The 22,069-nt window shown below is 42.0% G+C and overlaps 1 protein-coding gene across 13 annotated transcripts; it reads left to right on the forward strand.

The window, feature by feature from the left end:
• The first annotated feature begins 439 nt into the window (after positions 1–439).
• Positions 440–21,991, forward strand: pax6b (paired box 6b). 13 transcript variants are annotated; one of them, XM_080299234.1, is made up of 15 exons: positions 442–599; positions 6,431–6,619; positions 9,318–9,391; positions 9,672–9,725; positions 10,601–10,624; positions 13,082–13,212; positions 13,514–13,549; positions 13,634–13,849; positions 14,218–14,383; positions 17,618–17,776; positions 18,080–18,162; positions 18,250–18,400; positions 18,976–19,088; positions 19,341–19,482; positions 20,191–21,991. In XM_080299234.1, the coding sequence occupies exons 4-15, from the start codon at positions 9,713–9,715 to the stop codon at positions 20,274–20,276; spliced, it is 1,320 nt and encodes a 439-aa protein (XP_080155360.1). In that variant the 5' UTR covers positions 442–599; positions 6,431–6,619; positions 9,318–9,391; positions 9,672–9,712; the 3' UTR covers positions 20,277–21,991. The 13 variants fall into 13 exon arrangements, with proteins under 13 accessions (XP_080155361.1, XP_026026006.1, XP_080155359.1 ...); XM_026170221.2 differs by lacking the exon at positions 9,318–9,391 and having other exon boundaries at positions 441–599; XM_080299242.1 differs by lacking the exon at positions 10,601–10,624.
• The last annotated feature ends 78 nt before the right edge of the window (positions 21,992–22,069 follow it).

Genomic DNA, 22,069 nt, shown 5'->3' on the forward strand with positions numbered 1-22,069 from the left:
GATTTTGAGCGCAAACAGCTCAAACCTTTTAAACCATACGGCACGCTTCTTGCTGAAGTGCTCTCGAGCAAGTTTTCGGCTAAGTTCCATGAATAAATAAAACACGAACAGAAAGATAGAAATCAAACTTTGGATTGAAGATAAAGTGGATAACATTCACTAAGGTAATGATGTAAATAAAAATCAAATCAATTATCAATCGGGGAGCGAGCCCGCAGAGTGAATTGTTAGCTGTCCGCCCCTGCACACAGCCGACACACCGGGAAAGTAAACAGGCCGGTGTGCTCCACATGTTGGTTACCTTGCGCACTTCCCCATTCTGCGCTCAGCGTCCTGTCCAAGGCGTGACGTCGAGTCGTCGCTCCAGCCAATCACCGCCAACTTGAGGCTGATGCTGAAGGGAAAGTTGCTGGTAAGAGTCGCAGATTTTTCCCCCCTCTCACTGACATTTCAACTTCACGACGGATTCAAAGGTAGATAGATTTTCATCGGGACCTATAAGTTTCTGTTTCTGTGACACGGAGGAGAGATCCGGGGAGGGAAGAAGCGAGTTTATATGCACAGGATATCGGTCAGACGCCTCTGCTGCCTTTCTTCCGGTGAGTTTGGCTGGACTATAGCCTACTTTTAAATAGTCTCTTTTTAAAATTTAAATCTACTGTAACTTACACGATAAACCTCTGAGAATATTTACAGGGTATCCTTTCTGTATTTTTGTATTTTATTTCATTTTATTAAATCCTGAAAAAAAACGCAGTTAAAAGCATGCAGACTGATTTCAATTCGGGCGCACTGGGAAAGTTGGGAAAATTATTGGTTAAGTGTTTGCACGTTGCTTTGTGTATTACAGAGTAGGAAAACACCAAAACAAAGTGGAAAACAATAAGCCCAGTTCGTTTTTGTTTTTTGTTTGTTTTTTTGTCATCTATCGCACACGCGCACACAACGTGTAATTAGCGATCTTCACACAGGAATTAAGCGCTCGTCATTTCTTTTAAAAAGCGGCTATTATTGTGCGAGTTACGCCTGGAGGGGAATTCAGCCTATACATCAGGAATGTGTACAGTGAGATCCATTCATCTATGCACGATCTATAAGCGCAATGGAAACGTCGATGTCCATCACCGGAAGATTTGATTCTGTGGGCTTTTTCATCAACATGACACGTCTGTGACATTTTGGAGAAACAGCGCGATATTTTGGTTGAAATGCTGTGAGTTAACGTTTAAAGTCAGAGGTACTGTTAAAGAACTATAACACTTTAAAAAAAAAGTTGTGAAAGCAAATTGCAAGCACGTGCTTCAAATCTTCAAAAACAACGAAGTGAAGTGACACGCGCGCCTTGGTGGTTTTCAGATTGATTTTGTTCGGAGGGCCCGGACCTGCTGTTTATGTTTGAGGTTATTACCATTTAATTTCTTCACACACCCCCTCGTCTAATTACGAGCTTTCAGTTGCATTATTATTTACACCCCTCACACATGTACTCATTTCCACACAGTATCTGGAAGTCTTTGGAAGCCTCGGGTCAAGGTTCTTGTATGTTTGGCTGCAGCGTGTCTTCCTGTCACACTGGCCGATCAGCGCTGTGACACCATTAGCCCCGGTGTTTATCACAGCCCTCAGCCTTTTGCTGAGGGCTTTAGCCTTTTGTGGACTGTACACATTCTGGGAACTACACAAGAACACGCCGTAGTCTTCACTGTGTCCCCACAAACTTTACAAATTGTTAGGTGGGGTTAAACTACACAGGATAAACTAAATAAAAACAAAATTTACCTTAAACGATGTACAAAGCACTCCACACTGTGGAGGTGAATGTGACTAGAAAATGAAGCCATTAGATGAGCCACGAGGACGTTAACTGTAACAACATGCTTAAAAAAATAATAAAGAGCAGGGTTTGAGCGTGTTTGGCATCCCGACAGAGCAAGACGGGGGCCACCTTAGGAAGCTACATGCGGCTGCCCACTCCGTGATGGAGTTGCGTTTCTTTATGTTTACTCACTCTGATGAAAAATGAGTTGCCACTAATGGAGCTTCTGTTGCTGTACGCTCTCCACGTGCGCCACCACGCTTTCAAAACAGCAGATGGATAAATATCGGCGCAGAAGTCGAACAAGCAAGTGACTCTTTGATTATGGCTCATGAAAACAGAATAATACAATCGTAAACGCGCGGATGATTTATGCAAATAAACCGGCGACGTGCTCATGAGGAGAAATGTGACCGGTCGGCTCTGTCTGATGAATGACAGCTCAGAGCTTTGCAAGAATGCAGCTACACGTAAAAGTCGAAATTTTATACATCGGTGACAACAACAATAACAACAACAACAATAATAATAATAATAATAATTATTATTATTATTATTATTATTATCAACATTTACAATACTGCTTAAAAACACAAATGATAATCATTTAATTGAGAATTTCTATAATAATAAGATTATTTTAAAAAGAATAGTAGAACGTTTATAATAAAAGGTAAATTAAAGTACATTTGTTATATTCATAAATATTTCATTTATATTTATTTATAATAAATAACAAATTTATTGTATATAGAAAACTCATATTTATATAATTATTTGCTCACCAGTGAAAGTAGGTGTAATACAGTTCTGGGGCTTGTATGTGTACACCACTTAATATGTATTTAATTGTCTAAGAAAAAAAAATTCCCCTCCTATATTAGATACAATTTAAATACAGAAAATGAAGATGCACACCACACCAGGCTTTTTATTGTCTGAGTGAATCACCGTGTTTTCCAAGCGATTACTAACTCGAATCAATGCTGCAACAATATTTATAATAGAAAGCTCATATATATATATATATATACACACACACATATACATATGTACATGTATATATAATTTTTTTTCCTAAGGTGAGTAAACTGTGACCTCCAGTGGAGGTCATCACACAGTTGTCAATTTTAAATAAATAATAAATCAAAGCAGGCTTTTAGGTGTGGGGGTCGTGTCCAAATATAGTGTCAAGTTGTGAAGTGAAAATGAGTTAAAATACTCTATCTTTCCTTCACCAAAACAAGGTTTTGTTTTTTCAGCTAGCTCTCTCTTTTTCTTTTCTTTCTTTTATTGTATTTAAAAGTTTCTGCAGGGGTACGAATACCACACTGCCTCAGGGGAAAATAGCGACGAGATTAGGCTTTCCTTTCAAGGCCTGTGACATTAGTTGCTGCTAATCCGAATTGGGCTAATTGCTTTCCCAACATCACCCTTAAAGACTTTTACAGCAATGCAATCTACCTTATAAAAAGATAAATGTACACATAAGAAATGTATATATTCATAGAGAGGTGCCGTTGACCGACTTGGCATATCACTTAGGTTTCTGAATAAAAAAATAAAAAAATAATAAATAGATGAAAAACCAAAAAGAAATATCTTGAGAATGGAGACAACGAATTAGCTCTTGGAGCGGATTTACAGCTTAACCAAAGAAATCAATAACATGCTGGAGGTATTGTTTCCAAAGAAAACTACTTGACACACTCATCGGGGAATCCGTCTTTCTATGAAGGCAGGTTAGTGGTGTGAATTTTTGACAGCTGCAATCTGTGACAAGTGAGTAGCAATAACATTTGCACTACAAAGGTGCCTCACAAATACACTTATTCAAGCGTCTCACCAGAAAGAATTTAACATTTAGGCAAGATGTTGAATGTGTTTTCTCGCTCAGTACTGTTACACTGATTATGAGAAGATGACATTCTACTTTTGACAACTTCCCTGTCTTATTACTAGAAACCAGCAGCTGCTAAAAGTGGCACACATCCCGTGCACGCGCGGCTGACCGAGGCGTCCACGAGGACGCAAACTTTAGCGCAGAAAGTTTCACCTTGCGAGTATTCTTGCGTCAAAGAGTCAACAACCCACCATAGATTTTTTTTGTATTACACGTCGACTTTTAGTTTAATTCCTTTCAAATATCTTTTCTCAAATTAGCCACAACATAATCCATAAACCTGTGAACTTGAATTGCATTGATGTTTCATAATAACTGCTAATTGAAAGTTCCAACTTCGCCGTGTCCTTGATGTATTTTTTTACAGTAAATTATAACCAACACGAGGTCTCTCACTGCACAAACCCCTGTCAGGAGGGGCGACAGGGTTGGGTTGTGTGTGAGGGGGTGTTTGTGGTCTGATGCATTCTAATGGAGGGGTTCTTGACGTAAAAATGCTTGGGACCCCCCCTCCTCTCTTAACTGATATAAGCTGCGGCCATTCACGGTAGGCCTATAGGCTGAGCCACCAGTCTAAGTGAGTAGAAACAATGCAGGAAGGAGAAACAGATGAATGTGCTCGTTTAGTTTACGGGTTGTTTGATGAAGGAGTATTGGCCAAAGTGTTGTTCCTCACCGCGGGACCCTCAGTGACAGTTTGAGCCGGTCCTCTCAGCTCATTATCTCGCCGGCCCACTGAGGGCCCCATTCAAGCCGGGCAGTCCCTCTCCCCCTCCCCCCTGTCCCTTCTCTCTCTCTCTCTTCTCTCTCTCGCTCTCTCTCTCACCCTCTCTCTGGCAGCGTCGTTTGTCTACTCATTGAACCCGTAGTCAGGAATGCGATGGTTGTTAGGGAGCCCTCTTTCACCTCCGAAGTGTTTTATTGATGAGCTCGGACTTCTCCTACTTTTTCACATGTCAAAGAAAGTCAAGTGTAGGCCTCCACGACTTCATTTCACGGCCTCCCATCCCAATAAGAAGAAGAAGAAAAGGGAAAAGAAAACGCATTTCTCTCCCCCTCCCCCTGCTCATGTCTGTCCCTCTCCCGTCTCTCTCGCTCACTCTCTCCCTCTTTGCCCTTTCACGCACCCCCTTTTCTGCTTCTCCACTTTGGCTTCAGCATCCACACAAACCTCATTCTCTTCCCCTCGGTTTTCCTTTTTGGAATAAGCAACGGGGCTCCTCAGTGCCGAGACTGGTGCTGGCCAAAGCTGGGAGTGTACGCTCAAACACGGGCGCAGAGGGGGTTGATTTTGGGTGCGCTGAGGTGTGCGCTAATAGTCGGTCATTCAGCCGGCTCAGTTTGGGAGCGTGTGGCCATGGCTACGCACTCATTTGCTTTTACTTTATTTACGCGTGCTATTTGCTGTCAGGTCGCAGGAGTGACGTCGCCGTGCCTCGCAAATGTGTCCATAAAAAGCACCCGAGCCTGCCTAAAGGCCGGACTCTTTATGTACGGTGCTCTTGTTGACACGATGGGGGTGGTGGGGTGGGGTGGGCAGGGTGATACTCAAAAGAATCAACAAAAGCACGTGGTGGACATTTTTGGTTGCTTTGAGTGTGAGTGAAGGCCGGACAAGTGCAAAATGATTTTCAAAGTAAAACAACTTTCTTTTTCTTTTTTTGGTGGGGGTGATTAGATGATTTACTTTGGAGCTCAATCGCTGTGGTATAAGAGTTTAAAAGTGGTGGTTTTTCAAAGTAAAAGTTTTTAAACCTTCAAAGATGACTCCCAATTGCGGCACTTGCGCAGGTGCAACATCGCGCTACATTCAGTCCAGAAGGGAAAAAAGGGCGCTGAAAGTTTTACGCAGCGCGGATGTGCGTCTCTATAACGTTAATCGCATCTGTAGTGCATCGGCTGCTTCATAAAAGGCACGCTGCAGCTCTTTGTAATTTTAATTTGGTGTTACGAGCTCCAGCATTCCAAGTGTGCGCTGCTCCACTGCTAGTTTCCGTCCCCCCCACTACAACAGACACACACACCACCACCCACCGCCCACCCCCCTTGCGGCTCCAGCTAGCCTCAGGTTGGCGCTGAGCATGCCTGAGATTCCCTGTGCGGACCCAATTCAGCCTGGAAGAATAGAGCCTTCCGTCCAATGGGCATTTCCGAGGCACTTCCTTTGCAATAGGGCAATATTCAGCAAGTGAGCGCAGAGTATTTGCATGCGTGGGCTGATTAGTGGGTTGGGAAGACGCGACTCTCTCTTTCTCTCTCTCTCTCTTCCCCGCTTTCTCGCTCTCTCTCTCTCTCTCTCTCTCTTTCGCTTTGGCTCGGCCCCGTTTCCCGCTTTGGCTGTGGTGCAGGGGGAAGTGTTTATATGGGGGATGATGACAGAGGTCGGGTCGCGCTAATGGGCCAGTGAAGAGCGGCGGAGGGAGGCGAGGCGAGGCGCACACAGCAGACCAGGAACACATACATTAATACACTTGTTCCATCACCAATCAGCATAGGTGTGTTCATTCTCTTACCCCCACCTCCTCCTACCACCACTCACTCACTCACTCTCCCTCCCTCTTCCCCTCCTTCCGCTCTCTCTCTCTCTCTCTCTTCCCCATCTCTCTCTTCCCGACTCTCTCATTCGCTCTCTCACACGCCAGCGCGCATCCTCGCCAAACTCCGTGCGTCCTGACATCTGAGTTCACTGTCAATCTCTGTCTCCTTCGCAGGGATATCCCCTTTGTCTCCGCCGAAGACCACTGGAAACTAAATTTTTTTTCTCTTCGAAACTTCCCGGGAGAGAGCGATCCTGGTCGCCGCTTTTTTCTCCCCCTTCTCTCTTTCTTTGGTGTGGACAACTAGGCTGCAGCCCATAGTTTACCCAGGACTTTGATAACGACGCAGGATGCCCCAAAAAGGTGAGATCCTGACTAAAAGTTTGTCTTGTTGCTGTTAAATTATGCATTATTATTTGTGATAGCCTAAATTATTATTATTATTATTATTATTATTATTATTATTATATCGGGTTTATTCGCGGCTGTAAGTGGAGGGTCAGTGTGAGGTAGAGAGTGTTTTATCGTTTGGACTGTGCAGCCTGGACTCCCTCAAAAGTGCGAACAGCCTTTTAGCGTCTCTGTCGGTTTTATCTGCTCGATTTTTGGTTGTTGGGTTTAAGCCCACGGATAGCTTGCTGCTTATTTATGACAGCAAAGAGTAAAAAGTCACGTTGGGCCAGGACAGTGATCATCGTGGAGAATGGGGCGCAATGACCCGTTGAGGAAAGGTGTCAGATTGATTCATGCAGGCGAGTCACCCAAGCGCCTTCTTAAAAAAAAAAAGCCTTCATGAAGCACTTGCTGAGGAGGCCCGTGTTCAGCGTGTTTGTTTGTGTGCCGGGGATAACACAACTTTACTCCTTGTCTCTAATCTTCTCCGCTTTAATGACAGCGACTGAACTGCTTTTACATTTTAGCAGTCAAGCTGTGGAGTATTTTAAAATACTCAGATAAAGAGTCCTTGGCTGGCCTCAAATTTAAAAGTAAATGTCTCAAAAAAATTTAAAATTAATAAAAGACAAACCGAGAAACAAGCACAAATTGTTGATGCTTTGAAACTATTTTTTTAATCCACGTAAATAAGCAAAACCTATATTTTAGTGCAAAGCCTCTATTGTAATTTTAAATATAATTTTTAAAGAAAAAAATACATAAAATAATTAAAATAAAACTGCAATGAAAGAATAAATCACTGTAGCTTTCTATGTTAACTTACTCCTTTACTCTTAAATCAGATTAAGCTCTAATGCAATAAATGCTTTCTGTGACATGTGACTTTTTAAAAAAAAATTTAATTCGCCTTCATGTGCATATTTTGTCTGTTAGCCAACAGCAGGGCCACTGTAGTTCAGGCCTACATGTTCTCCTTCCTTGTATGAATGTTGTGAGCGCAGGATCCAGCGGTCAGAATAAGCATGTTGAATTAACACATTGTTGTTGCGGATTACTAAAGGGAAAGAAATGCAGATTAGATCGCAGTTAACCTCAGGAACAACAACGTTTGAGCTTTCGACCTTAAATAAATGATTAACCACTTGGACCTTACAGGGCTATAAGCTACTGGCAGCAGTGTATTTGCAGGCTGAAGCCGGTCTCTTTTTATTTTTATTGTTATTATTATTATTTCACGCACACATACAGAGATATTCACACCTGCTAAAACCGCCGTGACATTAAGTCGCGGCTAATAAAAATATGTAGTATTATTTACAAGTTTCCCGTGTCTTTAAGATCAGTGGGTAACTCGGCCTATGCGGGCCAGTGTGAAGGAATCTGAATTTGATTAATGACCGAGCAGGCTATTTGTTACAACATGAAAGAAAGCTACACAATCTGAACGTAACGGCGTCCCTACGTGCATCTCACCGACTAGCCCGAGACTAAACACAATCTGTTAGACGTCGACATTACAGGCCATTTTACTCTGCACACAACACAACTTTGCACGGAGAGAGAAAATGAAAACTTCAGACTTCTCCCTCCGTGGCCCCCTTTTTATCTGTTCCCCCATTCAGAAGCTTCTTTAATGCATTTGTCTTTTCCAATTGAGCGCCCTACTGCGCTGTTGTGTCTTTAAAACCGCTTTACAACCCGCACCAGCAGCACAAAATAACCACCAAATATTTATAACAAGAAATTACTTTTCCAAAAAAAAAAAAAAATCTTGTTCTATAAAAGCAGGGCAAACAAAACCCCACATTCACGCACTAGCGGCGCAGGGGTCACGGTCGTGTGTGTGTGTGTGTGTGTGTGTGTGTGTGTGTGTGTGTGTGTGTGTGTGTGTGTGTGTGTGTGTGTGTGTGTGTCTGCGTGTGTGAAAAAGAGAGAGTGCATGTGTTTGTGTGTATGTGTGAATGGTCCCGGAGGGGGTGGATGCATGCCTCCGGCTCTTTGTATTAATCTGAACTTGTTGGTGTGTTTAGAGGGGAAGCTGCGTGTTTCTAGTCGTGGAGGCCGAGTTTTCGCCCCGGGTTTGAGGTATACGGAGGCAGAAAAGGGGGTGCATTGTTGGGAGTCCAGCAGGCTTTGTACACCAGCTTTGTACCCCCTCCTGGTGTGGACTTTTGCGGATCAGTGAGGCGAGGTAGACAGCGTGTGTCACTGTACAGTTTCCACGACAGACTCCGCAAGAGGAAGGCTATCAAGTTTTAAAAACTACACTAAAGCCTCTTGCTGGGACGATGAGGAGCTGATTTCTTTATAAGAACTAACAAGAAAAAAAATGGGGGGTGGGGGTGGGGGTGGGGGGGGGGGGGGGCACACCAGGACTATTTTTTTAAAGAGACAATGCTGTAAAGGAGTTACAGGCCCAATATCACATCATGGCTAGGCTGTTAGCTGAGATTTATTGTGACAGGTGCTTTCGGAAACAGGCCTAACAGAGACGTGAAAATAACGAAGATGAATGTTGTCCCGCGTCGATTTTAATTGATTTGTTTGGCACCAAAATTTAGGTTATCTGTAAAAGTAGGGCAAAAAAAAAAAAAATCTGAAAATACAGTAAGTACATCAGTGTAGCTGTGGCTGTGCTAATGTGTTGTTTTGCTTTGTCCTATAGGGAGACATTAAGTAGTGAAAACGGCAGATGATTGACTAAATTGTTATAGCGTGGACAGTCAACTCTGTTTCCAGGCAAGTTTAATTAAAATACATACATACACTCAGGATGTTTTTATTTAAAAAACAAAACAAAATCATAATTATGGATCAGTAAATGTTTAAGAACCAGATCCGCAATTTAAAAAAAATAAAATTTAAATCGGACGACATGAGAAACTTTTTTTTTGTTGTTCAAAGAAATGTTGCAAATTATTTGACACCTTAAAACAATAATAATAATAGTAAAACAGATCTGTACACCAGTTTTCTGATTTGCTGCTAACCACTTTTGTTATTTCCTTGTGACGCTTAGAATACCACAACCAAGCCACGTGGGAGTCTGGCGTAGCTTCAATGATGCAGAACAGTAAGTTGTTTTCTATATATTTTATTTTGAAACTTTTGATTACAGCCGCAATGTGGTTGCATGGAAGCAACACCCACTGACATTTTTCTATTTATAATTTTATCTTTTATATTTATTTATTGCACTGCTTGTTAACATACATTTCAGAAACACTATTTTTTTAAATTTGATTTTTTTTTTAAAGAGGGCAGATGCATGTGCAGCCATACATTTTCAGGATTTTTTAAGAGCAGGGATGATAATATTTTTAAGTTATTTGATGGCGCTTTCATTGCTGTTATTTTATTATTATCTCCCTCCCAAATGATAGGTAGGCAAGTTATTATTGAACAAGTTAATCACACGTCGTCCTTCCTTCTCCAGGGAGAGAGAGAGAGAGAGAGAGAAGGGGGGATTAGAGGGGGGTGCTGGGTTGAGAGGGAGATTTTTGTTTCTGCTTGAGTTGGTATTAAATAATTGCACAGCCGTCTGCATTAGCGTTAGAGCTGGCTGCCAGGCTGCATACAAGATTAGCTGCGTAGAGAAGAGTCCTGCATGAAACATGAGGGAATAGCAATAATATCTTATGTAGATTAGTCCATATTCTTCACGGACAGACAGCATGAACTAGAAAGAAAATGCTCATATTATAACCGCAGGCCTCACTGTTAGGTGCAGGCTGAACTCAGAGAGGAAGATAAATATTAACAACCATATTGTCGTGGGTGCCAATCAAAAAAAAAAAAACCCAACCCAAAACATGGTAGATGAAGTTGCTTATAGGCCTCATGTGTTTAAAGTGGCCTCTTGCAGATGAATGATTTGTCTTGTTCCTGGTGTGTGTTGAAACCAAAAAGGATAAACATGAAACATTTTCTCTCTTGCTGCTGGACAAGAGGTGTATGACATCTGTGATGAAGGTGTGTGGAATAATTTTATTATATTATTCTCCATATACCTTGATGACGTGTCTGTGCTGTAACCTGTGCGCATTAGTCCAAGTATGTTTGAATCCAATGTTGGACCACGTGAGAGGTGGACTGTTTTATGTGTAGAGAGCTGTGATTCATAAGAAAGCGCTGCGGGGAAAAAAAACCCCAAAAACACGAGTGGCTTACTTTTGTTTTTCTCCTACTAGATTTTTTTTCTTACGTTAAATGGCACAGCAATGTGATTTCTTTCTTTTAATCTTATCAGTTGTCAGTTATAGAGATGACAGAGCCTTAACAAACCTGTGTACAATACCCACTGGATTGATGTTAATAGGATGCTCCCCTGGCTTGGCGTGTGATGTCTGGTGCGAATTGCCGAGGAGATATCATTGGGCCCGGCCCTTTGGGTTGTCTAAAGGTCGCGACGGCCTCGCTGGCTTTTGTGCTAATAACTCCTGGGTGTATATAGTGGGGAGCGTCCAAATTGACACCATATGTTTTCCTATTAGTCGACTTGCAATAGAATACAAGGCGCATAATCAGCGCCAGCGGGCGAGATCGACTCCGGGCACTTGAGGGAATTGTGCCATGATTAAGACTTAACCTTAGGAGAGTTTGATTTTTATGTGATGTCGTTATCTGACGGGTTTTATCGATCCGGAGGATTTATATGATGGTTATAAACCAGAGGTGACGGAGCAACCCTGGAGAACCCGCAGAGCAGGGCTGCTTAATGTGGGTAGGCCAATTTCAGCGTAAGAAGTCTATTAATTCCACTTAATCCTGGAATTACCAAAGAGCAGGAGGGGATGATAATGGATTTACTATCAATCAGATCCACGCAGGAAGATTATAACACATAGCGGCCAAAAGGGATATGTTGCTCAGTTAAACAGGTTTATTCTCACTCAAGTAGCTATAAACAGGCCCGATCCCCCTATTTTTAATTTTCTTTCTTTCTTTTGTGTCATCTATATAAAATAAAGTCCGCATTTAAAGCCAACTCCTATGGCACATTTCAGCAAGAAGACGCCAACCGATTCCACACAACAGGACTGCGGTGGCTGTGAGCATTTGTTGTCAAATACAAACAAGGGGGGGAAAAACTGCATGTCACTTTTAATATGTTAAGAATCCAGGCGCGCCCTCGTTTGTGTGACCGCGCGTAGCCCCTGGCCACCTTAAAAACGAAGTCTCCCTCGGAGGGTAAACGAGTAGCGTCCAATTTTGTCTGAGTGATATCCAAATGCAGACAGAAAGGGTCGTTTTATCATGCTACTATTTGTCGTGACGATGCGATTTTCAAAAGCAGAGCGGTGTCATAAAGTGACATGCCTGCCACAAGTGCTCCAACTGATCTTTTCAATTAGCCTCCCATGCATGATCCGAGGCGACTTCCGCCTATTTCCAGAAATTAAGCTCAAACTTGACGTGCAGCTAGCTTTATTTTAAAGACAAATGTCAGGCAGGCTCATCATATTTTCCCCCTCTTCTATATTTGGAGCTTATTTATTGCTAAGGAGCCTCTGCTCCCGGAGTCAATGTACCGGGCGGCAGCGCAGGGGAAGGGAGCGGAGAAACAGAGAGCAGCTCAGGCACTCCGGGGAGTCAGCTCTCCCTTTTGGCTTCAGGTTTGCGGGCTTTTTCTGTGCTTTAGAGCGATTCCATACAATAATTTAAGGATAATTTCTAAATATCACTAAATTTTTTAGACAATAAGCAAAAATAAAACCTCATATTTTAAAGCTAAAATCTTATTGTTTCCTTGTCTTTTTGATGCGTAATTATGGCATGTTTTTTTTTATTATAAAGGATTGTCATGGGAAGGATTTTAGCGATTTAATATCGTTTTTCCTACAAGATACTTTTGAATTGATGCTAATTTAACACATTATTGTAGTGGAGTGTTTATGGGATCGTCGGTGTGGCTGGTTATTGTTTTAAAGCACTGTTTGTGAGAGAGGTGCAGGTCTTGGTGATGGGAGTGGATAACGGTGCGGGTGTTTTAAAGCCCAAGTTTGCCGGTTTGCTACAGGATTGGATGAGTTTTTTCTGACCAGATCATCGACTGAGCTGTAAAATTACTATGAGGAAAAAATTCTATATTTTTTTTATTCGGTGTATGTCGTGCTGCTGTGGTTTGATCAATGTTTTTGCATGTGTTACTAAATAGCTGATGATGCGCCGAACCTCACAACAGCTTAAAAAAAGATTTCTGGAGTGCACTCCGGTTTAAGATATTTTTATAAAATCGTGTGAGAGTTTATTGTGAAACTTCTCTATTGCTGTGTGCTCTGCATCATATCACATTGCATCTATAACTCGATTATTCTGAACGCTTAAATCATTCTGCTCACCATTACTTGGAAGCCGTTAGCTTTATCATATATTTCAAGAGGAGCTGCGACATGATTTGATGACTCCGGTGCTTTTGTCTCCATGTAGGTCACAGTGGCGTAAACCAGCTTGGTGGTGTGTTTGTTAATGGCAGACCGCTGCCGGATTCCACCAGGCAGAAAATAGTTGAACTTGCTCACAGTGGTGCTCGACCTTGCGACATCTCCAGGATACTCCAGGTGACAATCCCACTCCTTTTTATGAACAGAAAACGCCTTCATAGAGACGTTGGTCTCAGTGAATACAAGGAAATTAATAATAATATCCAAAAGCAAAAATATTGAAAACAAACCGATTTGAATTTTCAATTAAAGCCAGGTTTCCAGTAGCAGTTCACGACCGCTTTAAGCCAGTAAAACCACTTATTACTTTGCAATTAAAGGAATGTTTTAAGGACAACAAACGGAAAAGTAATCTGCCTGCTGTTGTAAAGAATAAATGCCTAATATATCATTCAAGGCATATTTTCTGTATTTATAGACCCATGATGAAGTCCAAGTGCTGGACAGTGAAAAGGTGATAATTATTTGAGCCATCTTAGCAATTCCGTTCATAGTCGTAAATAATGTATGTGAATTGTGTCTTTTGTTTCCCGTCCAGGTATCCAACGGCTGTGTGAGCAAGATCCTTGGTAGATATTATGAAACAGGCTCCATAAGACCGAGAGCAATAGGCGGCAGCAAGCCCAGGGTCGCCACTCCAGAGGTGGTCGCGAAAATCGCGCAGTACAAGCGGGAGTGTCCGTCTATCTTTGCGTGGGAGATCCGTGACAGACTTCTGTCGGAGGGGATCTGCACCAACGACAATATACCCAGTGTAAGTGTATTGACTGTAAGTTGTGTGCATGATTTAATTTGCCACATGAAATGACTTTTTTCTCATGCACTGGAGGAAAAGGAGAAGGGCATCCAACCATTCAGTCTTATTAAGTGCACTGCGATTCAAAGCGTGGGGCACACATTACTGCGTATGTGATCAGCCAAACATACGCTCGGTTTTGATGGGGCTCGTTGTTCATTTGTGCGCTTTGCCAGAAACATCTTCCTGTACATATTTATTATGATTATAATGCTCGCGTTATGCGTGTAAGAACACGTGTTTTGCCCGCACGAGCAGAGACGTGCCGATGCTGCGCTCCATCCAATCCTAATCCAGACTTTTATCATATGTAATTTGTCATTCAGGTGTCATCAATAAACAGAGTCCTCCGCAACCTGGCTAGTGAAAAGCAACAGATGGGCGCAGATGGCATGTATGACAAGCTGAGAATGCTCAACGGTCAGACAGGAACTTGGGGGACCCGGCCCGGCTGGTACCCCGGAACATCAGTGCCAGGGCAGCCCAACCAAGGTGAGCCTCATTGTCATGCAGTAGCAATAAAGACACCTTGACGCACGCACAGTTGTGAGGTTCTCTACCAAAAAAGAAGTATACATCCGGGTGGTGTGCTGACACGCAGTAACATTTATGGTCACCCACAAAAGCATCTGATTTGAATTCAATGCATTAGGTTTAAAGTGAACTTAGTGAGGTCACCACAAGTTGCCATGTATGAATATGAATAGGTTTACGGCCTACTCTTCCGGTGATTCCGACCCGTGGCTGTTTGCAGGAAGGTATTGTATGGTCATGCTTTTGATGCTCTGAACAAGACTGAAAATGTAAAACTAGTCGATCAGAGGAAGCCATAGGCCATGCATGCATTCTGAATGTCTCCACTGTCCCAGACATGGATGTGCGTGACAGAAGCTTGTCCTTTCAGCAGAGGTGTCCATCCAACAGCCTGCATTTTCCTCCCCGATGGGGAGGCAGGGAGCCGGGGGAGAGCTGTGTGCGGCGATGTTAGCACAAAGGAATGCTTTTCCTTCACACGCAATGATTAGTTATGGGAACAGTCCTCACTACGTGTAATTGCTCATTAGAGAGGGCTTTGTCTCTCATTATGGCAACATGCAGGAGTGTGGAGATGGTGAGGCTGCTGTGGAAATGTTCCACTTCAGAGGGTTTCCTGACGGCCCACTGCAGGCCAAATACAGAGCAGCTTTTCTTATAAGAAACTACAACTTTGCAGGCAGGAGTTTGCGATCACGGTTTATTTGCACATGTAAAGCGGAAATGCAAGGGTTGGAATTAAGTCCGACAAGATTTAATAAATTAACTAAAAAAACAAAAACAAATTAGCATTTGTGTGACGGCAACTGGTCACGTGGGGCTGTCAACGAGCAGTAAAGCGGGAAAGATCATATTCATGGCTAAAATAATTCATTTAATGATGAAGCTATAACGGCTAATTTAAATAATAATAATAATAATAATAATAATAATAATAATAATAATTATTATTATTATTATTATTAGATGTAACTATTTAATGTTAGGTATTTAATTATAATAATGATCATCATTTTCATCTGTTGTATATATTGTTTTGCAACCTAGATTAAAAAAAAATCTCCAGAAATAAAACATATAATAATAATAACAATGATATAAAAATCTAAATATAACAAAGTTGTGTTTGATTAAGTATTTGGGTAAAACAGTTGTTTCAAGGGAACGAAAATATGTTTTCAATCAGACAGCCGAGTAAGCACATATAATGGCTACATGGAGAGTGACAGGGCCCCAAAAGAAGACAACTCTATCCAAAGAGAAACGAATAAAACTCCACACCGATGCTGTCTTTCATCTCTTTCTCATGCTCAGTCGCTGGCTATATGGCTCTAAATCCCGTCTATAGGATTTAGTCTCTCACTTTCTCTTTCAGTTTTAAGCGGTTTCTCAAGAGTGTTTTGATCCAGTCTCAGCAGCTGAAAGGTGCCGCAATTGGTTCGGTATCTCTTTTTTTTGCTGCTTTTCCGCCTCACTGGCTGAGACATCGTGATACTAAAGAATGAGTTTATTTCCCAGCGCTTTTATAAAGAAAACAAATCCCATCCTAGCGTCAGTGGGTCTGGCGCATGGATAATAGCTGCACATTCACTCCTTTTTATAGATTATCCGGAGTGAAGAAACAAATAGCGTGGATACAAACTATTGGCCTATAGAAGAATACTTTGGCTATTATGCAGCAATGGAAATTGTCAAGAAATGTGTCCCATCAGGTTTCCTTCACTGAACAAAAACGGACACATATAGACACACTAAATGTGTTTGGAGGCCTGCGTGATGCAGGGAGAATTTGCACGCAGCGGAACTATGAGGAAATGTGTAATTTGGTTTATTTTTCTATGAGGCAAACACGTGTTTTATTTTGTGCTATCGCTCTATAGTTCATAGAAACACATTAAGTAATTGGCTGATCTTATAATCCACGTAGGTGAACAGTTACTCGGCCTTTTTTGCACCTTTTCCCCAGTTTTGCAACAACCTGGAGTACAGGGCTCCAGCTGCTCGGCTCTGGGTTTTTTAGAACACAAATAAAATTTGCTCTGAAAAAGAAAATGCTGAAATGCCACTTCGTGGCCCCAGAGCGCCATCGTTGAGATATTACATAAACCTCTATCAACGCACCCGCTGCTTAATTTCGCATTAACTTCTTGGTGTGATAATGATGTCCAACAACAAGACAGACATTAGTCGATAAGCCTCGCCCTGCGAGTGAAGGGGCCTTCAGGCCCACCGCGGACAAACAGCAGCAGTGAATAGATTGGCCTTATTTTGGTTGTTCAGGGGGTTGCATGCTCTCTCCTCACTCATTTGTTTCCAATTGAAGACAGAAATCCTGACTGGCGTGTAGCTGGCCGGGGGACGTGATTAATGATGGTAGTGGATAAGGGTTAACACACTGGACTCAAAGCTCTGTTGACTGGGATCCTCGTGCGCACAATGCCAAAGTACTATAGCCTGTGTGCCTCCAGAGAGAGGGGATCCTTTTGTCATCTCCTCCAAAAGCTCCCCTCCACACACACACACACCCACCCCCATCCCATCCCATCCCATATATTACACCCACCGAGGGCTCACTGCTCGTCCCTGGCTGTGTCCATAGTTTAATGGTTTCCCTTACTCCTGAAGGCATTGTATCATTCTGAAAAGCGTCTTCTTCTATTCAAAAGTTGGTGGTCACCTCAATGGCCATACCAACGCCCATATGGGAACGGCCATTGAGGCACTGCTCTGTCCTGGAGGAAAAAGGGAGGGGGTTTTGGAGCTGTGTAGAGAGTTTGGGTTTTAAATACATTTCATAGGCTCTGAAAAGAGGCTCAGCACATCTTGTCACATTTCTCTTAACCTTTTGAGAACACACGCCATTGTTGGGACACGATAAGTACGCGGAGCTTTCCCCTTAGCCAGCCTGTTTTTCCCACAATATTTTATCAACAGTTTAACCACGAAGCCGGTTTGATGTTGTTCCTTTTTCACGCAGCCAGTCGTCTGTAAAGTGGCAAACATTAGGAAGAAATTGCAATAATTCCTCCAATTTTGAAACAAATTAACCATGATGGGTGCTTTAATTAATGATGTACCACCGAGGTCTGTACAATTAGCGCTAGGCTGATACAACACGAGCCCCGATAATTAATTATTCAATTAAGCTTAAGTGAATGTATATTTCCATTAATTTCTCTCTCCTTTTTTTAGATGGCTGCCAACAACAGGACGGTGCAGGAGAAAACACAAACTCCATCAGCTCGAACGGGGAGGATTCAGAGGAGACACAGATGCGTCTGCAGCTCAAGAGGAAACTACAGAGAAATCGCACATCCTTCACACAGGAGCAAATCGAAGCACTGGAAAAAGGTCAAATATGCAGTGGATAATTTGTATAATTCGTTTTAAACACCCAGACTAATGTTTCATCGATAACACAATACAAACATTTTGGTTATTGTAAGCAAATTCAAAGAAAACGCAAACTGCGTGAGGGACTACATTTCTTCATTACACTGCGTTAAATAAGAAGCCTAATTAAAAACCTAATGTTTTGGATCCAGGGCGAAAGACACGCAATTGTTTCACTAATAGCTCTGAATAAAATTAACTGCCCTTGACCTAATCTTATATTTACTAACACTTATACCTGTGTGATTAATCCCACTGCAGAATTTGAAAGAACTCATTATCCAGATGTTTTCGCGCGAGAAAGACTAGCAGCGAAAATCGACCTGCCCGAGGCAAGAATACAAGTGAGTGATCGCAACTTTTATGAGCACGTTTAAAAGAGGTTTTAAACTTGAAGCTAAAATTATGCTTTTCCCATCCTTCATCTGCAGGTATGGTTCTCAAATAGGAGAGCAAAGTGGAGGCGAGAGGAGAAGCTGCGGAATCAGCGCCGGCAGGCCAATAACTCCTCAAGTCACATTCCCATCAGCAGCAGTTTCGGCACCAGCGTCTACCAGGCCATTCCACAGCCCACCACACCGGGTAGGTCAACCTAATCAGAGATATTACTTTGACCATATGCCCAGTAAGGTAAAATAATACTTAAATTTAATTTTTCAACTGAAATTATTAAAAGTGCAGTCCTACTTCACACACGCTGCACAAGCACACACTACTTTGTTAAAAAAAAAAATTAATGCATTAATACTGTGATGGGTTCCATAGGCTCAGTGGGTTGAATATTTACTAAACAGTATCATGCCACAACCTGCGGATTCATATAAAAAGGGCAAAGGAGGCCTCGGTGGCTGTGCGCTCTAGTTCGCATGAAGAAGCGCCGTTGCTTCCCTTTGATGGATGATTGAGCAAAACTTCTCAGCTGACTATCTGAGCAATTACCGAATCAGGCACGAGGGTACACCGGCAGAGCTGAAGCTCGTGAAGTCAATCACCTGAGGCTCTCGCTGTAGAGCTATCTGTCCGGGCCCATCAGCCTGTCAAATAAGGCGTCACCTTCCGCACGCACTGCTTAACGCTAATGAGATGACTTCTCTCACCGGAGCTCAGTGTGTGTGAGATTTCTGCGGTTTCAAGCGAGTTTTCATTTTCATCCACAGTGTCTTTCACCTCGGGGTCAATGCTGGGTAGACCTGACACCGCACTCACAAACACCTACAGTGCGCTGCCGCCGATGCCCAGCTTCACCATGGCAAACAATCTACCTATGCAAGTAAGTCAAATACTCTGCATACATTACATACGAGTGCTTAAATAAAATGAATTTAAAGCTGGGTTTTTACAGTGACTGGTGTGACTATAAGAGTGGCAAAAAAAAGTACAAAATTACATAGGCCTGCATACTGTAACTAAAGGATTCGTGAAATAATTTGATAGTGTTAAAAGCAGACAAACTAGATTACAGACTACTGAGCTGCAAATTATGGTTGGCTAAGCTAATGTAACATTCTCTCCTCATTTTTAGCCCAGCCAGACCTCCTCTTATTCCTGCATGCTGCCTACCAGTCCGCCTGTGAACGGGCGGAGCTACGAAACATACACGCCCCCTCATATGCAGGCACATATGAACAGCCAATCTATGACCACTTCTGGTACCACCTCAACAGGTAGGCAGAAAATTTCACTTTTTTAATTTTTTATTTTTAAAGCAGCCTGCTTGGGAGTTAAAAAAGCAAACACTGCACTCTTTGAAATATCTGCCACCTTTCCAGTAATCAGGGGATACTACAGAGTCATGTCTGATTCATGATCTGTCATCCCAAGTTTCCTTTTCCTTTGGTTTAAATGTCTGAGGATCTATATCTCTACATCGCACATCATTTTTCTCTCCGCAGTTGCATGAACGAGGCTCATTTCTTTGCCACTCTGGGCCATCATGTCAACCCCACTACTCCAGCCCATAGTTTAGTTCCACCCCATTAGGATGTTACTGAGAGCCATATATACCGGTTATAGTCATGAAGAGTTAATCATGCATAACCACATTTCCTCTGTGCTAAATTGCTAATTAATTTGATTCATTTGCTGTTGTATTCTCTCTGTTTAAATGCCATTGCCAAAGCCTCAATTTATCGAGCTTGCAAGCATTTTACCAAGCCACCACGTGCAGAGCTTTGTGACTCATTGCAGGCCCATGCTCATCTACCTATTTGCAAGCATTTAAAGCACAATGCTCTGTTAGTTAACTGTCGTACTAACCGTGCATGGTAAACCTGCTCATCTAATTTTAGCATTTAGACAGCTTTTTTTTTTTTTTTTAAACTTCCTTACGTGTTTCCAATCTGACATCAATCTTTCTCTCTTTGTCTTCACAGGACTCATCTCTCCTGGAGTGTCTGTCCCAGTCCAAGTCCCAGGAAGCGAGCCTGACATGTCTCAGTACTGGTCAAGACTACAGTAGAGAGAAGAGCTACTTCACCCTGTAACCACCCACTCCACCATCGCCCTCCGGCAGTGTTCCTCACACATACACGGCACAGGAGAGTAAAGAAGGCGAGAGAGGGTTGAAAGGAGGCAACAGACAGAAGAGGAGGGGAAAAAAAAGAGAGCTAAAGGGACTCTGGGAGAGCCTTTGGGACGTCTGGGCTTTGTTTTTCCAGTGGGACAGTGTGCTGTTATGTAGCTCTAGGCACATTCAAACGAGGACTTGGAAGAGTGAACAACGATGGAAAGATGGGGGGGGGGGGGGCGGAATGGACCTCTGTAAAGTGCCCGGTGTTAAATTTATATGGAACAAAAACTTCTTATCTGTTTTTTTTTTTTCTATTTCCAACTTCAGTCATTGTTTCCTTTTGTTCTCTGGTGTGTTTGTAAATGGCCATTTGTATGTTAATATGAAAAACCAAGATCAAGTACTGATAGATGGACTGCTAGAAAAGCATGTTGGTCTTGCGTTTGTTTGAGAGAGGAGAACCTGAGAGATTCTGCCATGACTATCTTTTAATCTGCTTATATCAAGACGTTCTACCAGCCTTTGCATGGTCTCTGGACGCTGTTGCATATCATTAAAGACGAAAAGCTGGAGGGAAGACTCTTACTGTGTCAAAGAAAAAAACACAAAAGAAGCAACAACTATTTATTGGTCTTATTTCTTGCGAATGGATATTTTAGCAGAGGAAACTCAAACTCGATCCACCCACTGAGGCTGTGGTCTTGGCTCCTCTGACGTGAGCCTGCATTTGCTGGCTTATTAGACACGGATCACTATGAACAGCTTCAAGTGTGCAAAGAAGGTGCGACACGCAACCCAACTCGGACCCTTTTGCTTTGGTGGTTGGATTGACACTTGATTACCACGAAGAACGTTAAATGTGGAAAACACGGGTGCAAAAAAACCCTGTAGTCTGTAAATGGTAGACTGCATCTTCGATATAATCCAGTTTGTTTATGTCAAAATGTAAAGTACTTGTCTTCCCTAGAAATCTTCCAGAAAGATTTCACCAATAAAAGTTGATTTCATTTATCCCCCTCCCCCCCCAGAATATTCTATAAATGTTCCATGCATCATAAAATACATTTTCTTTAGGGTCAGGTACAATTTGTCTCTTAGGTATAGTTGTATTATAGTGTCCTATGGTCAAAAAAAAATGTGCAACTAGAAATATTTAATTCCTATAATTATGATTAAACATTGCTTGACAGAGTTTTAAACTTAAGTGTTTGGCAGTTGTTTACAAGTACATATCAGATTTAATCATTGTTGATTGTAAAACAGACCAAAGCCTTTGTATTTCATCTAGTACACAATGTTTTTTTAAAAAAAGATATTAGTCTTGTGTTGCAAAATTTTGTAAACACGTTCTGTTCAACTATATTGGCTTCGAGTTCGTAAGACTGCAGTCGAAACCCGCAGTCCTTATTTATAATTGAAGACCATGGGAGGGTTTTTCTAGCATCATCTGTCATGCTCTTTTGAGTTTTGCATTTTTATTTCAGTGTGTACGTAGAACATGGACACATACTGGGTTTACGTCTGAGCATTGCTTCTGAGATAAAACGTCTACACGCTGTCTCTTAAATATTTCAATTTAATTTTATTTAAAATGGAGCTTTCTAAATGTATTTTGTGAAAACTATAAAAAACATTTTGTACAGTAAAATTGTGTCTTAAAGAAAGCCTTTTTGCCTGGTTAATGCTGTGTCAGCTTTTACTGAGCAAGGAGAAACTCTGTTTTTTTTTTTTTTTGCATCGTC

The sequence above is a fragment of the Astatotilapia calliptera genome, chromosome 1 (genome assembly GCF_964374335.1).
Source record: "Astatotilapia calliptera chromosome 1, fAstCal68.1, whole genome shotgun sequence".
Taxonomy (NCBI): Eukaryota; Metazoa; Chordata; class Actinopteri; order Cichliformes; family Cichlidae; genus Astatotilapia; species Astatotilapia calliptera.

What these genes read in the sequence shown, in the direction of transcription:
- pax6b (XM_026170221.2), top strand. An exon ending in TCCACAGCCCACCACACCGG is followed by an intron (nt 18,401 to 18,975) that starts GTAGGTCAACCT and finishes TTTCATCCACAG; the next exon opens with TGTCTTTCACCTCGGGGTCA. An exon ending in TTCTGGTACCACCTCAACAG is followed by an intron (nt 19,483 to 20,190) that starts GTAGGCAGAAAA and finishes TTGTCTTCACAG; the next exon opens with GACTCATCTCTCCTGGAGTG.